Here is a 17,401-nt window from a genome sequence, read left to right on the forward strand (position 1 = left end):
TTCCCTTTTTGAGTGAACTGCTACTTCAACATTTTTAGCCAACCACAAACCTTTAAAATGTAGTTTATGTACAGTATATACAAATTTCTAAAGCAGTTAAATAAACCATTTCAGTGTGTGGGAATGATTACAGAAGTGCCAATATTCTCCACTGATGTATGTACAGAATATACACTGTTGGACATTGTTAAAGGACAGATGAATAAACTAGTGTAAAAAGTTGTTTTAAGTGCATATATTTTCTCAAAATGACCAATAGTTTCACCTTCTTGACTGTGGGTTCTACAGGCTGCAGAAACTCTGGAGAGTTGTTGACCAATGAGGAGACTGGGTGAAAGGTCAAGGAGGAATTTGGATGTATTTCATGGCTTCCAGTGACTTTACTTCTCCAAAGTCCAGCCAGTGTCTTACCTCATCCTCACCGTTAATGTTAAAAACCAAATCCCCTATGGAAGAAAAATGATTTTTACCAGTATTTGTCGGTGTCTCCATCCTTCCATTAGGGCCGTGTTGTTGTCCCATCCGGTCTCGATAGTTAGCCGCATGACTGAGCTCATTCGCCGCAAGGGTGCAAGCCGTTCCACACATTCTGGCACACACCAAATCTGCTTGACCTCACCACAAATTAAAGGGTACATTACATACTTAATGCTTTAAACAAATTAAGATATTGCTGTGATTTTGCATCTTTCATTCAAAAGAATACAAACACTGTAATGTTTTCTTATAATAATTGTGGTGAATTTTAACTATTGTATATTACATTTAAAATGTATATATTCTTATTATTTTTATCCACAAATGCAAAAAAACTTCTTATTTTAAAATAGAATTAGGTCAGTACCTTTAAAATTAACCAGAAATGACAAAGCTGTAAATTTACTGTACATTACAGCAAAGCCTTCAAGCTGTCTCCTTTGATTAGTTGATTTACAAAACACAACATTTATGCTATTTGCTTGGCAAGATGCTGAAACATAAATATATTAATAAAAAGAACAAAGGAAAAGGAAAATATACATTTGTATTTTTATTATATGTATATTTTAAATATTCATGTTTATCTTAGTATTTGATTTAATTTGCCATGATGGGTTTACTTAGTTAGCTTTGGTTGTGTTCATTGTTTTTTTTTTTTTTTTTTTTTACGCACCAGTACATTTCTGCCAATCGGTTCTTTCAAACAGTTTGAAAAACGTTTGCGTTAGAATGTAAAACGTCATCGCCCGGCCTCCTGTCAAGACAGCCCTCACAACACTTCAAATCAAATCTTTGCATAAAGAAGAGAAATTAGATGACGAACACCAGTCTATTATTAATTTATCAAATTTTGTTTTTATTTTCAAACACACACACACATGCAACTGCAATGACGATGGTGATTTTAGAAAAAGTTCACAAAATGTCAGAATCATACAACTAAATTAAACATGGACAAATAAATGACAACATGGATTTATAATCTCGATATTACCAATGTACAATGCCTTTATAAAAACTTTTATTTACTTTCAATCGTATAAAAACTCAAAATACTGTGTTCTTGCTCTACCCCATGTAGTAACAAAAGTCTATCTACAACACTACGAGAATAAATAGTTCACCCACATCATTTCACCCTCATGTTGTTCCTCTATGACCTTCTTTCTTTCTTTGGAACATAAAAGAAGAAATGCCTGTGTTTTTATCCATGCAATGGCCAAAACTATTCAGTGACCAACATTCTTCAAAATATCTTCTTTTATGCTCAACAGAATAAAGTCAGTGATACTGGATCAGAACGACAAAGTTTCATTTTAGGGTCAATTATTCCTTTAACCATTTCAAACCATTGTGTTTATCAGTTGCATTTGGGAGCTGTACAGAAAGACCAAAAAAAAAAAAGAAAGAGTAAACTCAAAGTGCCATACATCTGGCATCAACAATGTCAATTCAGTGGCACATGAATCCCATAGTGTCTAACATTTATCACAACTAGTCATGTCATGCATTACTTTGGACAACGTAACCAAACGTATGAACATTATATTAAATGTTTGTTTACATGTTCTTCAGGTTCTCTGGATGTTGAAGCTGTCTTTATGAAGTGTCCATAGATAACAAACATAAAAAAAAAAAACACATTATAGCTGCCGGTCATATTTATCCATCTAAGAGTTTGAGAATGCTTTCTCTCTCTTTCAAAGCTTTCCAAGCCTGATCTTTCTCTTTTTTAGTTGGCGTGCGTTTCTTTTGCCTGGCTGCCATGATGCGACGGAAGGCCTCCATAACCTCGTTGTCAGCCACTCGAACCCGCTGTCGAAGCTCCTGTTTCCGCATCTCTTCCCGTGCCAACCTGCAGGAACAGGGTGAAAAGTTAAGATTTGACTCCCCCTAACTCACACGAAGCATAGTGTCTAACAAAGCAAACTATAACAGCAGATATATATATATATATATCTGCTGTTATAGTTAGCTTAGAGGGGACATGGGTACATCTAAAAATACACACTCGATCTGACTAAAACTATAGAAAAGAAAATCATAACTTGTCACATCAAGCTGCTCCCCTCTAACTCTTTGAATGATTGCAAGCGTATCTTCATGAGCCAGATCTTTCATCTGGATCTGAGACTCTTTCAGTGAGACTCACTTGAGCAGCTCCTGTTTGCGCGAGCGGTTGTGGGCAGTCAGAGCTTTGAGTTCAGCTTGTCTTTTCTGCAACTCAGCCAGCACCTCGTCTTCAGACTCTCCTCCGACACCTTGCCTCTCATCAGAGTCCAGCAGCCCCTGAGACACCAGCTCCTCTCTTATACGAGCCTCCAGAGAGCGTGTGTGAGGCACACTGGGAACAACAGAACAAGAGAAAATTACTAAAAACTGAATCGATTTACTTTATTGATGCACACATTTTTTAAATCCAAGAAAAATTGTATTTACAAAATGTCATTCCTCTGTCTGCCTCTGTCATCCTTTTGAATGATGACTACTGAATCATGTTTACCAATAGCTAGTTATCATATATTCTGCTCTACTTTTCACCATCCAATCCTGATGTATGAGATCCATGTTTTTCCCCGTTACTGAATATCCAGTTCACTCAAAAATGCATCAAATTACAGAAGTAAAATGAGTTGTGAGTGCTGATTCATGTTGAATATAAAAAGTGAAAGATGAAAGAATGAAGGCTGCTAATTTAGCTAAAAATTATACAATAAAAAGTTCCTGCTTTCGACAAAGCATAACAAAATAAATCTGAATGTTTCGAGTTTCAGAATGAGTGTTGAGAGGTGTTAAAGAAAGAGTATTTTTAACTCGACATTTAGAGCTTGTGGCAAGATGCTCAAAAAACAGTGCCAAAAAAAAAAAAAAAAACAGAAGTAGTTCTGGCACAACTTGATAAGCAAGAATACATTTGAAAGATCAAAAGTGACAGTGAAGATTCATAATGTTTAATAATTTATGGTGTTATAAAATTTATAATGTTAAAAAATATTTATATTTCAAATGAATTATATTTTTAACTTTCAATTCATCAAGAAATACTTAAAAAAAAAGTAAAATACATTATATACACACACACACATACATATACATATATATATATATATATATACACATATATATATATATACATATATATCTAGCATTGCAGGAATTAATTACATTTTAAATTATATTAAAATAGAAAAGATTTTATTTTAAATTGTAGTAATATTTCACAATATTACTGTTTTTATTGTATTGTGGAGGTCATAAGATATGCATTTCAAAAGCATTTAAAAATATACTTACCAACCCTTAACTTCTGAATAGTCTAAATACACAAGTAAACATCAATAACTGACTAAATCATAAGATAAAACTCATATAAATAAAGGATTTACCTGAAGGCTTTACCCTGGCTACGAGGTGATGTCCCAGCCCCATCCTCCTTCCCTGGAATGTCTGGAATGGGGGAATCCTCCATAGGGGATATGATGTTTTCCTACAAACATGAATAAGGATATGAATAAAACATAAGCTGTGCTGAATAAAGGTTGCACAATAGAAGTACTTATTTTAGCAAAATGATGAGTCACTGGCCTCAACAAGTGCTTGCAGCAGCCGCTGAGTAAGAGGGCCAAATGGACAGCCGTCCTCAGGAGGTTCATGCTGAGACTCTGATTTCTTCAGTAGGGCGTCTACATCTGCCCAAACCAGAATAGTAGCAGATTAAAAGATAAGACACGACAACAAATGACAATGTTGCAACTGAAATCAAGATATGTCTTAAATGGCACCGTTACCTTTAGCATCCAGTTCAGAGAGAGGACCAACCATGTTTTTTTTCTTGTCATTGGCTCTTGCCCCCTCTCTTTGCTCCTCTAACAGGTCCTCTTGAGCCCAGCGTTGGGAATAGTGCTTTCCGAGAGCTGGAATCTGCAAAGAAAACCAACAGCCATTTAACACGCACTTTTCTGTATGTAGAAATAATTAAAACAAAGCACAGAGAAAGCTGCAGTTATATGGAGCATGATCTGGTTTCTAAAAGATGTTTACCTTGTAGTATTCAGCTTCATCTTCAGGAGGTTTGAGCAGCTCTTCCAGAACTCGGATCTCTTCATTTGTAATGTCTGCACAGTAAGGCTCCACCGAAGCCCAGAATCTGTTTTACACACATATAGAACCACAAAAATGCAATATTTCAGAAGTTTGGGGCGAGTAATTATTATTATTATTTTTCCTATGCTCAACAATTGCCATTTATTTGAACAAAAATCACTAAAAAAGGTAATGCTGTGAAATATAACAGTTTTACAGTATTACAAAAACTTATTTCCATTTGAATATATTTTAAAATTTAATTTATTCCTATAATGGCAAAGCTGAATATTAGCAGCCATTACTCCAGTCTTTTGTGTGTGATGATCCATTTCTTCTTATATTATCAATATTAAAAATAGTGCTAGTGTTTCATGTAATTTTATTTAATAATATTCATTTTGTTTATATATATTTGTTATCTTTCTTGATATTTTTGTGGAAACCAAGATATATTTGTTTAGGATTCTTTGAAGAATGAAAAGTTCAAAAGAACAGTATTTATATATATAAAAAAAAAAAAGAAACCTTTTGAAAATTACTGTTCTATAAATGTCTTTATTGTCAATTTTTATAAATTTAATTGGTGAATGGAATTTCAGCCTTGGACCTGTATAAAAATGTATAAACATAAAAATGACTGGAGAATGACTGAATACTCATAACTTAACTTCTCCTCTGGAATCAATAAAGTATGAAATGAAAAAGTATAGATATTTAATTTAAACTAGGGATGTCAACGATTAATCGATGATCGATTAATTGTCGATAAGAGATGCAATCGATTAAGGCTGTCGATGGTCGGTTAACCGATTCAATGTTGGGCTGCGTGCGGCTCATGCGCACTCAACACGTGCGAGCGGCTGTGAGTGACGGTGACGATATATAAAAGCATCATCATTCATTCACAATGTACAAATTAAGCTTTTAATGTGATTTAAACTTTAAAGTACATTAAAATAGAAACAACATAAAAGTTCTTCAACATTAAATGCAATAGAAATGTAGATACTAATCATTTCATCAGATAACTGTTTTATATCGTGCGCTTTGCAGGGCTGCGGGACACAGTGACAGGACAGGTAGTCTATTCATTCCTACAACTTGTTAATTCATTCCTACGAATTATTAATGTGGCAATTGTCCATGTTTCATTAATTTTGTTCCCTAAATAACCCATGATTTAAGTGAAATAAGGGAACAAATTAATAAATCGAACGAATTCTTAATTCATGAAATCTTTAATTTCCCTTCCCATGTTTACCACAGTAAGAGATGCGAAAACAGTTATTAAAAGCGAAAGATAATAAAATAAACCTGGGAAATTAGAGGGTTAGACTATGAAGATTTAGGAAAAGAAACAATGCTTAAATATACTGAATTTGTGGAAATTCGTGACCAACCGGCAAACCAGAACAAAGCCGCGTAAATGAAGACTATGGGGTCCAAAAGCATGGTCGCGATCTAACATTTTCCAGTTAACCTATTATTCCTCTAATAAACAAAGCTTTTATACCACACTTGTCATAATCAGATCTTATCATTTCTAAATAAATAATTGCTGGATTCAAAACAGCGATTAATAGGCGCTGTGACCGACACATTCCTGGAGCATTCACTGCTGTCACTAAACGGTGACGCCGAGCATCGTTCACAAGTTTCTGCATGGACCTGACTAGGGCACAGGTTCTAAGCCCTGGGACAAAATGGGATGCTTTAAGGAAAATTTATAGCCTACTAAGTAATAGACCCAACATAAAAATAACAATTTGTTTTCATGTTTTTTTTTTTTTTGTTTTTTTTTTTTAAATAGGCTATGCGAAATATATCCGACTTAAATAGGCTAATTAAGATTAACGGATTTAAACTGTCAAGTGTGGGCGCTCCATAAGTTCACAAAAAAAAAAAAAAAAGATGACAACGCATTCTGTTTGTTTGCTTTATTTTACAAGAGCACAAATCTTCTGTTTTTATTGTGAGTGTGCACAAATGAAAGTAAACACTTTTGCGGAAAATATATATATTTTTTTAATGTCTCAGCTGTTTCGATCGTGCCGGAGCCTGCTGCACACGTATATTCTAGCGATTCAAAGTTACATCGCAGTCTGTTCATTATCAAAATAAAATGTCAACTACACATTAAAAGGTTACACTGGTCAGTTTAAATAGACCGTAGTATACCGGTCCACTCTGCTGTTATGCCAAGGACGTTTTTGCTCATATGAAGAGGATCATCTTTTCCGTCTATATGCGAATGCGTGTTAAGTACAAGCCTAGTTTACATTATAAATAATAGTTTAACATTCAAATACATTGCGAATATGGAAACATTTCGATTTGTGCCGAATGAGACATGAGCAATAACTTCCAAATAAATCTAGCCAAAGCCGCGCTCGCTCATCCTCGTGTGCACGCATGCACTGTCACGATCTAATGCGCTGTATGCCGGATTTTTAAAAATCTGACATTTTCTAGGACCGAATCCAGCAGGATCAAATTAATGTGAGCAACTGTGTTTTGGTGCAGCAGCGCCGATGTAGTTCACTTAATGTGCAGCGCAGTCACACGCGCTCCACATTTCGGATAATTTTATACAATAATGTCAGTTGAAAACATTGCAATTGTGCTTTAAAATACAACAAGGAGCACCACAAAACCATTTAAAGAGGCGCGTTCAGCGTTCTCCGTGCGGGATTGGAAACTGTCAACAAAGTAAAATGACCTCAAAAGTATGGCGCGCTCTCTTCATTTTATCAAATGATCATAATCGCATCTATTCATTTTATAATCCTGCTACTAGCATTTTATTCAGACTAAAACCTCTTTAATTCAAGTGAGAAAGCGTTTTGTGTGTGTGTGTGGCTTTTGCACATCCTGTCATACCGCTGACTGCGTGCCTGCAATAGACGCATTTTGCAGTATTATGGTTAACGATTAATCGATTAATTGATCGTTAATTTAAACGACGATCGATCATGGAAATAATCGAAATTTGACATCCCTAATTTAAACAGTTTAATTTAACATCTAGTAGTCTATATTCCTATAATAAATATACATTACGTATCACAGAACAAAACATTCAGTTGCAGCAAACCTGTTGGGAGCATCATTTTTAGGGTTGCGGGGTATATCTTGGGGGTCGACTTCGAATTCAAACTCCTGGACCTTGGTCTGTATGTTCTTAGACTTCGGTCTACCTGGCCCAGGTCCCGGACCATGACTTCCCTTTCCATCAAGCTTCTGTTTTTTGGGCTTGGAATGACGAGAAGAGGCTGCAAGATCTGGATCCTTCCCTAATTTCAGAAACCTTTTGTCCCCTTTTTTGTCCTGCCAGTCTGTAAGTATCTGTTTCAGAGAGTAAGTATGAATAATTTTAGGTATAGTCAGTAGGTGGCAGAAAGACAAATAGCAAAAGACTGCCCACCTGTCTCTGTTCTTCCAGCGCTCTGAGACGTCGACTCGCAGAGGAGAGCAGTGTTTCCAGTTCCAGCTGAAGCGTGTCCAGCTCTTCAATGCCAATACCGTCATCTTCTGAGCGGCTGAGCACTGCTGTGTAGCGTGGACATACTTTCACATGGTCCACAGGTTTGAAATCATAGTACTTCAGAGGGGGGCAGTCCTTCAGTTCACTCATCTTCTCATTGACAAGAATCCTATGTCTGAAGAAGAAGAAGAAGAAAAAGAAAAAAAGTGTGTGTGTGTGTGTGTATGTATGTATGTATATATATATATATATATATATATATATATATATATATATATATATATATATATATATATATATATAAGGGTTGTGTGATAGTGTGAGGCGTCCAAAATGGTTTGATAAATTCCTCACTATTAATGAACAACAGACTGTAAATGATTTTGCTCAGGTGGTCAAAGCAAACAGTTACTCAGAAAGAAATTGCAAACAAACCTAGAACAGATGTACTGCTATAGATGTTATTCATAAGGTTTACATATGAAAATTTTAATGTTTTATGCATTGCACCACTGTGATGTCCTTACTCTGTTATGTAATAGTGATACGATACCTGTGTGAGATAATGAGAGTAACTTAGCCACTGGAAGCTAACGGCTTCATGCTAATTCAGCTGCATGCAGTTCAAACCACAGGAAACAGGTCGAAACATTTTTCAATAAATATGTATATAACTTGCTATGAAAAGATGTATGTCGACAATTAAATACTAGGTTAAAATATAAAACACAACTGAACCCATACAGACATTTATTCATAAAATATTATCATTGTTTACCTCCAATAAAGGAGCATCCATTACTGACTAAACCATCTCAGCTTGGGGGTGGAGACAGCTCACTGCTTAAATTTTAATAACACGAATGCGTATTACAGTGGCTTTAGTATGGCCAGTCTATAGTTTATAAACAAATTCTAATTGATATGTATAAACTATCTGCAAAACTGTTTTTTTATATTTCAGATAAATATCCCCACTTGGCAGTTAACATTCCCCACAAAACACCGCAGCGTTCGGAATGGTACATTCCTATCTGAAGCTCGTCCAAACAGTATAATTAAAGATTATTTCTTTTTAGAGACTTGTGTGCTATTTAAAGCCACAAAAGAGATAACGTTTATTTCAACACAGTGATATTTCTAGATCATCACCTTTTTGACTACAGTGTATTAGACCCGTCGTGTTGTTTGCCATATAAGGAAGAAAAAGCGAATAATGGTCAGATTGCTGCTGGGCTTCACCGTAAACATAGGAACAGATGTGAACTATTAACGGTCGTTTTGGTGTTTGTATTTTTTTTCCTAATTTACACGCTTAAAATAGAACCAGAATAACTTGTATATGAATGGAAATGTATTTAATTATATACCATTCACTCATATAGATTTAAATCATGAGCACATGATAAACACTAATTCACTTCTAATAGGTATATTACGGGAGTGTGAGAACGCAATGAAGGCGTGTTTTCTGATTTCCAGGCGTGGCGTGCGGACTTCCGTCTTCCTCCACAGACCTCATATAAAATGGTAAGAGATTTACATTTCTTAAAGTTGCTGTGGTTGTTAATTTATTGTAGCGCAGGTAATCAAATGACCCGATAAGCAGCATTCGGGTAAACCATTTGCATGCGGTCAGCGAAGTGTTTTTTTTTTGGCTCATTTGATCGAGTGATGTTATTTATGCTAGCTGGCTAACGTCAGTGATTTTGCAGGCAAAATCCTCTTTTGGGCATTTTGAAAACAATAAATGCGCAGCACACAGCACAGATGCTATATGTAATAAATGACTCGTGTTTAATGCATTTACAACAACTGGTAGTTGTCAGTAAGTGATGTTCAAGCAGATGATTGACACCTCACCACCACAATGATTGACACGTACTCAATGGAGTGGCCAAGCACAAAACCGCTCTTCAACCCACTGACAACCATGTTCCTTTGTGCTTATGATAACTATAAGACACCTTTAAGCTCAGTTAAGTTACATAATGAAGTGTTACTTAACTAAATATGGTGCTTTTTGTGTGTAGACGGCAACATTGCGACCCTATCTTAACGCGGTGCGCGCCACTCTTCAAGCAGCCCTGTGTCTGGAGAACTTCTCCTCTCAGGTGGTGGAGAGACACAACAAGCCTGAGGTGGAGGTTAGGTGAGGAACTCATTCACACACCCACGTCCTGCTTATGTGTTGAACATGATGTGTATATGTATGTATGTGTGTGTGTTACAATACAGGAGTAGCAAAGAGCTTCTGTTGCAGCCTGTGGTCATAAGCCGCAATGAGAAGGAGAAGGTCCTGATCGAGGGCTCCATAAACTCAGTGAGAGTCAGCATCGCTGTCAAGCAGGTATGTAGTTTAGGATGACCTGTGTAAGATCGATGTGTTGTTCTTGCTTTTATCTTCTAAAGACATTCCTGCTTTTCTCAGGCTGATGAGATCGAGAAGATCCTGTGCCATAAATTTATGAGGTTCATGATGATGCGAGCGGAGAACTTCTTCATCCTGCGGAGGAAACCTGTTGAGGTGAGCTCCGTCGTGAAGAATTACCGAGGCATGAAGAGAGAGATGTAATTCATTCAACCAGAGATGCATCAGTGATGGGAGAAACAAAGTTTTTTGAAACTGTGAATCATTTGAATTAATAGCTTTGCAAAATGATTCACTTTTATGAAGCACTCAAAACACCACACGCTGGTCGAAATAGTGTAAATGCAGCCCACACATGCATAAAAACACCTTTTACAAACCAATTGCAAATGTTTTATTGAACGTGTAATCAGCTAAATGCAATTAACAAATCATCTTATACCATTAAATAAGAAGTGCCTGTATAATAGGTGTAATTTTATTAATTTGTAGGTATTTTTTAGCCGGGCTAAATGAGTTAACACCGTTCCAGAGTAGATACATTAGTGTTAAGAAAACTATGATTAAATATTCATTTTATAATAGAAGAAGAGGGGATTGGAAATCAACTCCTTCAGGACTAAGGAAAAAAAAAAAAAGAATGTTTACGTTATAAACCTTAATGGTTTGAAATGCATAGCTGAATGATGGTGTGCATGTGAAGCATCTAAATTGTTAACATGTTTTCTCAATTCCTCTTTTGTGCTTTTCAGGGCTATGACATCAGCTTCCTCATCACCAACTTCCACACGGAACAGATGTATAAACACAAGCTGGTGGACTTTGTTATCCATTTCATGGAGGAGATCGACAAGGAGATCAGTGAGATGAAGCTGTCGGTCAACGCTCGGGCCCGAATTGTCGCAGAGGAATTCCTCAAGAACGTATGTTTGAGATGTTGCATTTCTATCCTTTTACAGAGAAGTCTAAACGAAAAGTCATTTTTTTTAACTCAACTCCTTTTCTATGTATTTTTTTGTTTAGTTCTGAGGATCCTTCTCTACATTCCTAATACCCACCAGAGATTGGTGTTGCTTTGGTTCTTGCGGATAAAAACTTCCAAAAAATCTCCACAGAGCAAAGGGGAAAGAGTTTAAAAGTTAGCAACCGAGCAAGACGATCTACAGGAACAACTGGCCAGTCCTGCAGCACTATATGCACTCCCCTTCACCTTCTGTTCAAGGTGCTCCTTGTGCCCATGGATATTAACAATTGTACATTTAGTCAAGAATTTATTACTATTGTTTTCTGTTGTTAGGGAAAAAAGAAAACACACAGTCAAGGCAGGTCCTTCAAAGTATCACCTGTAATTAATATTGATGGGCACAGGAATATTGTTGTTGGACTGTATTTTTTTTTTTTTTTTCTGTTATCTTTTATATACATGCACTCACATGCTTTCATTTTTGTTACAATGGGGGGGAAAAAAAGGAATCAATTAAATGTTAAAGAGATCATGAGAAAGTAAAAAAAGAAAATGGGTGTTTATATTTTGGCACTGTCAATCTCCAATATTATAACATTACAAAAACCTGCGTGAAAGAAATTCAATAAAAATATATTGTGCTTTCTTTACCCTGTGGGATTTATTTCCAAATTGCATTTTTTCCTCATTTTCTAAACTGCACTGCCTGAGTTTTTACTACTCTTTTTGATTGTGCATTTCTATGCAGTTTTAGTGAGTTCTTTTTATTTATCTGATTTTCTTATTTATCTGAAACATGTATTGAGCCAAGTTATAACATTGCCAGGTCAGTTGTGTTACTTGTGCACTCTGTGCATAACATTTGATGAATCATAAAGCTAGACTGAGTACAGAAGTGTAATTGATCTTGCTAGGTAATCAATGGAAAAGTCCTTTTGTGATCCATCATTTTGAGCATCATGTCTTGAAAAGATGGGTAACAGTGGATATTCTGATAGTTCAGTCGATGAATTGTATTTAAACTGTGCCTTCAGCTTTACTCTAGTAGTAGTGTCAGTGCAGTGTATTACATTTTTTTTTTTTTTTAAGGAATAGCTGATCATGGTGTTTATGGCTAATTAATAATTACAGCCAGGTCTATTGGAGCAGGGCTGGAACTGAAGTCTACAGGACAGTAGATCTCCAGGAGCAAGGTTGAAGACTCCTGCTCTAAAGCAATACAAGCCTCAATACGTGCTTCACTGAAAGCTGCCGAAATTTCTCGACACACGCTCCAAAGCCTTGGCACAGAACGTAACATCAATAGTGACACATCTTTTGAACTTTAAACTGAAGTACTTTTGATTGTATACATTTTAAATATCCCTAACCCTAACTCAATATTTATATTGTTTAAAATATATAAACTAATAATTAATTGTAATAAATGTGATTGAAAGAGATTTGTATATAAAAACAATAAATTATTTAAATGGGTTCTTATAAAAATAAAACATAGTAGTACATCTATCCTTCACAGTTAGCTTTTGAAGTCTATTTAAATTGTTTTATCAGAAACTAGATTTTTCATAGCATAATGTTATCCCAAAATAATTCTTGCCTGTTGACACCTAAATATATCTTAATAGACTCAAAATAACGTGCTATGATTTAGGGAAGGCTGATTGCCCATATTCTTGGACTCTTCCCTGCTCTCACAATCTTGCACAGATATAGTGCTGGTGAGCCACTGGTTGTTAAGTGTGTGTGTGTGTGTGCGCGCGTGCCTACTTTACCTATTTTTGAGTACAGCTGTGAAAATGCAAAAAGTTTTATTTTAGGGTGTGGACTAGGGTTTAGGTTACACTTATATGCAGCTGTACATAAAATATAATAGCAGTATGTGCAATGTTTTAGGTTTAGATTTCTAAGTACACACATATGCAAAGTACTTATTTCAGAAGTATCCATTTACACTATCAGTCAAAATTGTATTTACATCTTAATTTATATTACTGATTCTGACCTTTAAAAAAATAAAATAAATAAAATTAACTTGATCTAAAGGTGTAAACTTCAATGCTAAAGAATGATTTAAATTGTGCCTACATATATTTCTTGTGAATGACTGATTGATTGATTGTAATGGGTGAACTGAACCAGATAGTGAAGGAAAACTGAAAATAAGTGTTTATAGAGGAACTCAATACTTCAGTTGAAATACAAACATCAAACAACAGAGGGCGCAAAACAACCACAGAGTACTGAGGTGATGCACTGTGGGATAGATTTACAATAAAAGCAATAGTAGGACAGTCATATTACTTAATAAAAGCCCATGCGTACACTTAACTGCAATCTTATAAACTGGTCTGTCCATGAGGAAATTATTGTTATTTTTATTATTATTATTGACATTGAAAATGTAATCAAAAATATTTAAATTTTAAATTAAACAAAGTCACCAAAGAAGTTGTTTTTGGTTATGAGGGAAAGATCACTTTCACAAATAACCCAGCTTTAAGGGAATAATGTATGTCGATGCAGTGGCGGCTCCAGACAATTTTGATTGGGGGGGGGCAATGGGGGGTCCTGGTCATTTCAAGGGGGGTCTCATGAAAACCAACAAAAAATACAGTGCACACGACTAATAACTGCATATTGCTGCTACTAAACAACAAAAACAACACAGCAAATCAACTACTTTGTTTATAATGAATTAATCAATTGCAGTTTGCAGACAATATGCTCAAACTTTAAAGGGTTGGACCTAATCAATAAGTCCACCTTAAATATTTGCAATGTAAACAAATGACAGGCTACATTTGTTTTTCATATCCTTCACACTGCACTTTGATGTCAGGTATACTATGCATTTTTTTTATTGCCATTGATATTTTTACATTTATTTCCAGAGAGATATTATTGAGTTTACAGGCTAATGTGGTCTTGCTGTTGTAAACACTGTTGCTATTGTAGAAAAAAAATATTTGCGTCACATTTAAAATATAATTATATTTTAATTCATTTCTGAATAGTTTTTATTTTTATAATGATAATTCAGAGAATGAGAAAATCTGAATAAGCCTTACCAGTGTTGTGATAATTATTTTTAAGGCACTCTATTTGTTAAAAAATAAATAAGTAGTGTAATATAATAATAGTGTAGTCAAATAACATAAAAAAGACCAGACCCCTCGATGTCTGTGAAACTTTTCCCCCTCAAACAGCACGCTAGCGTTACTTCTACACACAGCAACATATCTGCATGTTCTCACATCACATCGTTCTTTTAAAATAATAATAAGTAAATAAACATCAAAATCACTTCGCTGAGAATGAAACACCACTTACCAGCTGCCGCTGTGTTGAAAATATCCTTTTAGCAATTAAAAAATGTGCGTCGGATTAGGTCGTCGTAAGGTGAAAGGTCATCATGTTGGTCATTTTATTTACGGCTAAATTATTATTAATAAATTGTACTAATATTATGATTGGGCGTGGGCAGGCATTCACAAAAGGGAATGTTATTACAAAAAAAAAAATCGAGGAAATTTTTGACAAAAGGGCACTTAAGGGGCAAAGGAGCAGGTGCTCAAGTGAACCGGTTCTTTCGGACAGTTCGATCAAATAAAACTAGTTGGAAAAAAAAAAACGGTTCACCGGTTCTTTTGCGCTTGATGTAATGTCATTCGAGACGACTGCCCTTCTTTCAAGCCTTCGATTTACCCGCGCTCATAACACTAGCACAGAATCAGTTCAGAATCAATCATCAAAAGAATCAGTTCAGACGAGCTGTGAGTCAGTCTGCTTCACACTGAATCACACATGCGCACAGTATCATCAGCTCCTCGGTTCTCGAATCGGACGCGTCTGACAGAAACGATTCTCGTTCAGTGTAAGAATAAATGTAGAATAATAATTATTTATTATTATTCTGCGTAGTTTGAAGATATTTTTATTATATGTATCCCGATATATATATATATATATATATATATATATATATATATATATATATATATATATATATATATATATATATATATATAGGAAGAGGGTGGGGGTCAAATGGGGGTCAAGGCGTTTTTTGGCAGGGTCTTGAGACCCCCCAGGACCCCCCCTGGCGCCGCCGGTGTGTCGATGTCACAACTTGCAGACTCTTCGGCGATATTAAGGATGCAGTTCTGCTACTCAAGACCAGGGCCGTCGCTAGTGGGGTGAAAGGTGGTGACTATTATAGGGGCCAATCAACTGCCTGAGGCTAGCCTAAAAACAAGGTATGGACAGCTGAACGGCCACTGTCACAAAAGCTTATTTGAACATGTTTTTAAGCCTTGCCAATTTAAACTTTTAAGAGACTTTAAAGCATTCAAGCACAAGACACAAGAACTCAACTGAGTACTCACATGCTGTGTTCGGTGCACATGCAAAAGCAGACGTGCGAACACTGCACCGAGCTCTGCTTCATGAGTTCAATTCAGCACCTGTGCCCTGTTCTGAGCCATGTCTCACAGCCCTTGAACACCAAATTGAGTTTTGCCTCTTCTTGCTCTTGAAATACATAAATAATGTCGAATTGCCATCTGGGTGAGTATCCTCAAAATACTGTTGGTTATGTCTTAAGTGCATGTAAACCGTTGAGAAAGAAATCAGATGTGTATCATTACATTGGATACATCGTCTGTTACTGAAGATGCTCTAATAGAGGGGTAGCACATACTGATAAGCTCAATTTTTCCATCAGGATACACTAACAGCCTAAAAATTAGTTCAAACAATCAAATTCATATTTAAGATGGGGAATTAATGACAGCAGAATGTCAGGAGGCCAGTTTAATGCCTCATGTAAACAACGCTCCTTTTTATAGGTGCCGGTCTAACGCTTTATCAGAAGGTTGCTTCTTTTTACGTTGTGAAGACCGTTTCGTTATACTAAGGCCCCGTCCACACGGAGACGGAGCTTACCCCAATCCAATCTTTTTTTTTCCTCGTCCCAAGAAATATCCGCGTCCACACGAAACCGCATAATGATGTAGTATACATGCCAGACCAGTATGTGGCGCTGTAATTCTGACACAGAGATACACTAAAAACAGAGAAGAAGTCTTGGACTATGCTCATAAACCTTGCGCGTGGTACACAAACGAACATGGAACAATACATTTATTAATCAGTGTTAATGTTAGTTAATAAAAAGACAATCGTTCAGTGTTTGTTCATGTTTTTGTTGCTGTTACGTGACGTAGAGGTGTCTGACTAGGGGGGAGACGTGGGCTGATGACGTCATCGTTTCAGAAAATATACGGATTAGCCATCCAGACGAAAACGCAAAGACGGCGTATTCAAATTTATCCACTCTGGGACCCGGTTTCAAAAAATAGCGGTTTCACCAGATGAAAACGCCGGATCCGTGTGGACGAAACGCCTATCCGATAAAACATTTGTGCGTATTCACAGAAACTCGTCTCCGTGTGGACGTCGCCTAAGACTTTTGCACCCATAAAAATCAGGTAATGAGCACCCCTGGCTGGCCAGACTTAAACTAACTCCAGCAGCAAGCTAGCTGTTCACAATGGCCTACCAGAATGTGCTACAAGCTTAAAAAAGAAAACAGTGGCGAATTCATGACAACCGAATGTCAGGAGGCCAGTTTAATGTCTCATCTGAAGTCCGCATCATTAAACTAGGACTTCTGCACCCATTCAAGCCATGCTGGCTGGACTAAAACTAGCTGTAGTAGCAAACTACATTTTCACAAACGGTCTCCAACCATTGTACTGACCAGACTCTGGCCTGCTTAGCTTTAGTGAGGAACAAGACTCTGCCTACTGCATGCCACAGGTTTTTTTTTTTTTTTTTTTTTTTTTTTTTTTTTTTTTGTAGAATGCTGTAGATTCTGATTACAGCATAACAGCACAATCGGCATAGAGTTTTTAAATAAAATAAGCAGTAAACGAATTAACCCTCCCTACCAGGCACGTGCACAGGTAGGGCTCAACCTGTGCAGAGCACATGCCCTTTTTGCCCTTACACT

At 36.3% G+C, this 17,401-nt stretch overlaps 2 protein-coding genes across 4 annotated transcripts; one reads left to right on the forward strand and one right to left on the reverse strand.

Moving 5' to 3' along the window:
- Positions 1-1,310: 1,310 nt before the first annotated feature.
- LOC113055177 (transcriptional adapter 3-like) lies at positions 1,311-9,225 on the reverse strand. Of its 3 annotated transcripts, none has more exons than XM_026221208.1 (9): positions 9,203-9,225; positions 7,991-8,225; positions 7,661-7,911; positions 4,522-4,627; positions 4,269-4,401; positions 4,066-4,169; positions 3,867-3,967; positions 2,633-2,824; positions 1,311-2,335 (listed from the first exon to the last, which is right to left on the reverse strand). In XM_026221208.1, exons 2-9 carry the CDS (start codon positions 8,198-8,200, stop codon positions 2,143-2,145), a joined length of 1,290 nt encoding a protein of 429 aa, XP_026076993.1. In that variant the 5' UTR covers positions 8,201-8,225; positions 9,203-9,225; the 3' UTR covers positions 1,311-2,142. The 3 variants fall into 3 exon arrangements, with proteins under 3 accessions (XP_026076993.1, XP_026076991.1, XP_026076992.1); XM_026221206.1 differs by lacking the exon at positions 9,203-9,225 and adding an exon at positions 8,829-8,946; XM_026221207.1 differs by lacking the exon at positions 9,203-9,225 and adding an exon at positions 8,604-8,807.
- Positions 9,226-9,251: 26 nt separating this feature from the next.
- On the forward strand, positions 9,252-12,031 carry LOC113055178 (actin-related protein 2/3 complex subunit 4-like). The gene is made up of 7 exons (XM_026221209.1): positions 9,252-9,269; positions 9,533-9,580; positions 10,084-10,202; positions 10,289-10,400; positions 10,482-10,577; positions 11,174-11,344; positions 11,445-12,031. Exons 1-7 carry the CDS (start codon positions 9,267-9,269, stop codon positions 11,448-11,450), a joined length of 555 nt encoding a protein of 184 aa, XP_026076994.1. The 5' UTR covers positions 9,252-9,266; the 3' UTR covers positions 11,451-12,031.
- The last annotated feature ends 5,370 nt before the right edge of the window (positions 12,032-17,401 follow it).

Source organism: Carassius auratus, chromosome 36 (assembly GCF_003368295.1).
Source record: "Carassius auratus strain Wakin chromosome 36, ASM336829v1, whole genome shotgun sequence".
NCBI classification, from domain to species: Eukaryota; Metazoa; Chordata; class Actinopteri; order Cypriniformes; family Cyprinidae; genus Carassius; species Carassius auratus.

Coding starts and splice junctions, on each gene's coding strand:
- LOC113055178 (XM_026221209.1), top strand. Junction 9,581..10,083: donor CACAGACCTCATATAAAATG/GTAAGAGATTTA, acceptor TTTTGTGTGTAG/ACGGCAACATTGCGACCCTA. Junction 10,578..11,173: donor TGCGGAGGAAACCTGTTGAG/GTGAGCTCCGTC, acceptor TGTGCTTTTCAG/GGCTATGACATCAGCTTCCT.
- LOC113055177 (XM_026221206.1), bottom strand. Junction 4,402..4,521: donor ATGAAGCTGAATACTACAAG/GTAAACATCTTT, acceptor TTTTCTTTGCAG/ATTCCAGCTCTCGGAAAGCA. Junction 4,170..4,268: donor CTCTGAACTGGATGCTAAAG/GTAACGGTGCCA, acceptor TGGTTTGGGCAG/ATGTAGACGCCCTACTGAAG.